Source organism: Monoraphidium neglectum, assembly GCF_000611645.1.
Source record: "Monoraphidium neglectum strain SAG 48.87 unplaced genomic scaffold scaffold00445, whole genome shotgun sequence".
NCBI lineage: Eukaryota > Viridiplantae > Chlorophyta > Chlorophyceae > Sphaeropleales > Selenastraceae > Monoraphidium > Monoraphidium neglectum.
In genome coordinates this window covers 12,301-16,096 of record NW_014013183.1, presented here as the reverse complement: position 1 = coordinate 16,096, position 3,796 = coordinate 12,301, and the positions used below count along the sequence as shown (strand labels likewise).

General features: G+C 67.8%; 1 protein-coding gene across 1 annotated transcript in view; it reads right to left on the bottom strand.

Moving 5' to 3' along the window:
- Positions 1-3,796, bottom strand: part of MNEG_3518 (Kinesin light chain) — a gene marked incomplete at both ends in the record, with an annotated part of 18,653 nt that overhangs the window by 5,938 nt on the left and 8,919 nt on the right. The window contains 9 exons of the mRNA XM_014048004.1: positions 36-699; positions 916-1,036; positions 1,351-1,527; positions 1,766-2,126; positions 2,330-2,403; positions 2,595-2,732; positions 3,091-3,180; positions 3,424-3,519; positions 3,706-3,784. Coding sequence (XP_013903458.1) covers positions 36-699; positions 916-1,036; positions 1,351-1,527; positions 1,766-2,126; positions 2,330-2,403; positions 2,595-2,732; positions 3,091-3,180; positions 3,424-3,519; positions 3,706-3,784 — 1,800 coding nt within the window. The remainder of the gene's footprint in view (positions 1-35; positions 700-915; positions 1,037-1,350; positions 1,528-1,765; positions 2,127-2,329; positions 2,404-2,594; positions 2,733-3,090; positions 3,181-3,423; positions 3,520-3,705; positions 3,785-3,796) is intronic.

Here is a 3,796-nt window from a genome sequence, read left to right as displayed (position 1 = left end):
CCGGAAGGTCTTGGGAGAGCCTGCTGAGCTGCCACCCGTGCTCCTTCAAGAAGTCCCTGAGCGCCGCCACATCTATGTTATTGGGGCTGATCCGCATGGACTCTATTCGCTGAGTCAGCTGGTCCATTGCCCCCGCGTCGCTGTCGCCGTCGCCGCCGCCACCGCCACCGCCACCGCCGCCGCGCGCGCCCGACGACGGGGCCGCGGCCCCGGCATCCCCGCCGCGCCCGACAGACTCCTGCTCGCGGAGAGACGCCGGCGGGGAGGGCTCTGACGAGGAGTCCTCGTCCTCTGAGTAATCCGTGCCGCTCCCCAGCGCCGCGGTGACGCCGCTGAGCGTGAGAGCGCTCGGCAGCGCGGGCGGCGTGCCCTCGGCCTTGTCCCCGGGCGTCGCCGGCGCGGGGCGCTGCGGCGTGCGCGCCGCGTCGCCGCCTCCGCCTCCGGCTCCGCCCTGCTGCTGCTGCTGCTGCTGCTGCTGCTGCTGCTGCTGCTGCTGCTGCGTGTCGCCGCCCATACGGGACCTGAGGAGCGGCGTGGTGCTGCTCGTGCCGGCCATTGCCGCCTCCTTGAGCATGACATGCGCCTTCTGGGTGGCTGGGTGGCTCGACCCTAGGCGCCCGATCAGGATCTGCACCGCGCTCGTCAGCTTAGGCTCTGCCTCGGTACGACGCCCCAGCAGCAGCAGCGTCTCTGCGACGCCTGCGGTGCGGGGATGGGGGTTGGGTGGGGTGGGGGCCGCAGTAGCTCATTCGTACAACACAGCCCTGCGCGGTGCGCAAGACTGGAGCGGTGGGGGGTGCTCAGAGCAACCGCGGGCCTGTCTGGCCTGACAAACAGGCGGAGACACCCCGCGGATGCGTCGGCCCCCCATGCCGCCCGCGTGGCCTTTGCAGCTGGGCCGCACGGTGCACTCACAGGCCAGGCTCTGCGCCAGATCGGGATGATCTGATGCCAGGGTCTTCTGGCGGATTTCGAGGCCCTTCTGGGCCAGGTTGAGCGCCTCAGTCAGGTCACCAGAGTCGACGCACACCAGGGCCTGGAGTTGTGTGTGTGTGTGTGTGTGTGTGTGTGTGTGTGTGTGTGTGTGTGTGTGTGTGTGTGTGTGTGTGTGTGTGTGTGTGCTCGCCCGCGTGCGTACGCGTGCGCGCGTGTGTGCGTACCCCTATATGCACAAGCGCTTGAGAACGTGCGTATCATCGAAAAAGATGAGCAGTCAATCAAAAAGCACACAACGTCCCCCGGCGGCCCTAGGTTGAATGATTTCAAAGTTGAGTCCAAAGTCAAGCACTAACAACAGGGTCGACGTTGACGTATCATTCAAAGCAGGGAGCCGCGCAGACTTGACCGCACCTTGAGATTCAGCGCCGCCGCCATCAAGGGGCCTTCTGCCGTGCTCTTGTGCTGCGCCCTGATGCCCAGGCACCGCGTCGCAGCCTCGGCCGCTGCGGGCAGCTGCTGCTTTGCGCGCAGCGCAAGGGCGAGCGACTGCAGCGACAGCGCGACCGCGGGGTGGTCTGGGCCAAACTCCTGCGAGTGTGCGGGAGCACGCGAGGGCGTGAATGGATATGGGTTGGGTCATGGCTGATTCCAGGTAAGCCACGATGGGGGCCTTTTGAGGCGGCGGTAAGTGGCGGCTCGCAACCGTGCAGGCGGTCTTCTGTGACTTGCCAGTGACCAACATCTTCCGGAGACACGGGAGACAACACGCAAGGTGGCGCCCCTGCTGCAACAGCCGGCCACGGCCTTGGTGCGTCGGACCGCCCACCTTCTCCCTCAGCGCTAGCCCCTTCCTGCAGGCGGCCTCCGCGTCGTCGAGCCGCCCCAGCTCGCGCAGCGCCTCGCTCAGGCAGTTGCTCGCGGACGCCACCAGCCGGTTCCGCTCCGCCGCCGCGGGCCCCTCCGTCGGCAGCTGCTGCTCCGCAGCTTCCAAGCAGCTTCTTGCCAGCCGCTCTGCCTCGGCGGGGCGCCCCATCAGCACGAGCGCGAGCGCCTGCATCGTCTGCGCGACGAGGACCGGCCGCAGACCGCCGGCGCCGCTGGCGCTGCCGCCGCGGCCGAGGGTCGAGGGGGGCGCCTGCAGCAGTATGCTGGCGGCGCGGCTGCAGAGCTTCTCCACCTCAGAGTACCTTTGGATTGGTGGAAGTTGGATCGGTGCGATTGTGGCGGTCATGAGCGGAGGCGGGCGGCAGGGGTGGCCCCAATTTTAGCACAGCCTGCTGCTGAGGCAGCGCCCACCAACAGTGCAGAACACAGCACTAGTCTGAGAGTCTATGACCTCAGCGCCCCGCAACTGCGCCTGCAGCCTCAGCAGTTTGCGCTCAGGCCCCACCTTCCGAGGTCCAGCATGACGTCAGCCACGGTCTGCATCGCCGCCGCCACCTCAGCGTGGGTGTCCCCCAGGACCTGTTCGCAGCCACGGGTGGGGGAAAACGGCAGCGGCGGCGCAGAGGGGCGAGGCCGTTAGGCTGCAGGTTGCAGGGCTGCTGCGCATCGTGTGCGATGCGACGGCCGCGCTCGGAAGCCGGCCGCCCGAGACGCGGTTGCCCGCTGGCGCGGGCGCGGCGCCATGTCAGCGCGGCCCCGCCCTGGCGCACCTGGCGCTTGATCGAGAGGCAGCGCTGCGCCAGGGGCAGCGCGTTGGCGGCCTTGTTGGCGCCGCGCAGCAGCGACACCAGCTGCGTGAGGCAGGTGCTGGTGTCGGGGTGGTTCAGCCCCTGCACCGCCTGGCAGACCTGGAGAGGGGGTGAGGGTGCCACGAGGCGAGGAGGGCGTGAGGCGCAAACACTGGAACCCCCACAAGCCTGCGCGCGCGCTCCCAGTAACGCGCAGGCGCGTGCATCCCTGCTTGCACACGTGTGCTGTCGCTTCGACACACATGTGCGTGTCAACGCACATCTGCAACTTTGTCAATCTATTGCTATCTCTCTCACCCCCGTCTCTCTCTCCCCCGCCAATTCTCTCCTCTCGTTCCGACACTTTCGTGCCCACACAAGCACACAGGTGCATACACACAGAGAGCAGCAAACACACATGCCCAACATACTTGTTCACAGGAAAACACACATGCAAAACCCTCCCACGAATTCACACCTGTAGGGCCTTTCGGTAGTACTGTTCCGCCGCCGCCGCGTTGCCCCGCTGCAGCGCCAGCGACCCCAGGGAAGACAGCGTGGCAGCGACCTGCGGCGATGGCGAGCGACGCAGGGGGGGCGTGCATGATCGCACGTGCGCGCGGGCTGTCTGGTGCACCCAGCAACAGAAACAGAGCAAGCCGGGCGGCCGGCAGGCGTAGAGGCACAAGATGCAGGCTCTGAACGCGGCGCGAGGGCACTCCAGATCTCCCCGAGCAGCCGCTGCAGCATGCAGCCGCCATTTGAGGGCCGGCCGCGCAGCTGGGTTCAGGGTTCAGGGCGCAGCCCCCACCTTGTGGTGCTCGGGGCCGAGTGCGGCCTCCAGCATAGACAGCGCCTCCTGGTGCAGCGCCGCCGCCTCGGGCAGCGCGCCAGACATGCGGAACACCTGCGGAGAAGCGGCGCGCGCCCGCCCGGCGGTTGAAAACTCTGTTAGAAAACGCTGCAGGTCGGGGCCGGCGCGGCAGTCCGGGCCCGGCAGGCAGTCGCTCTTGTCAAGCCCGATCTTGGCGGCCCTGAACAGCATAAAAGGCCCCGCAGGTGCCGCCGAGAAAGACACGGGTTCAACTCTCACCTGCGCCAGCGCGTTTTTGATCCCAGCGACCTCCGGGTGGCTCGGCGGGTAGCACATGCCCGCCACGCCCAGCGCGCGCCTGCACAGCCCC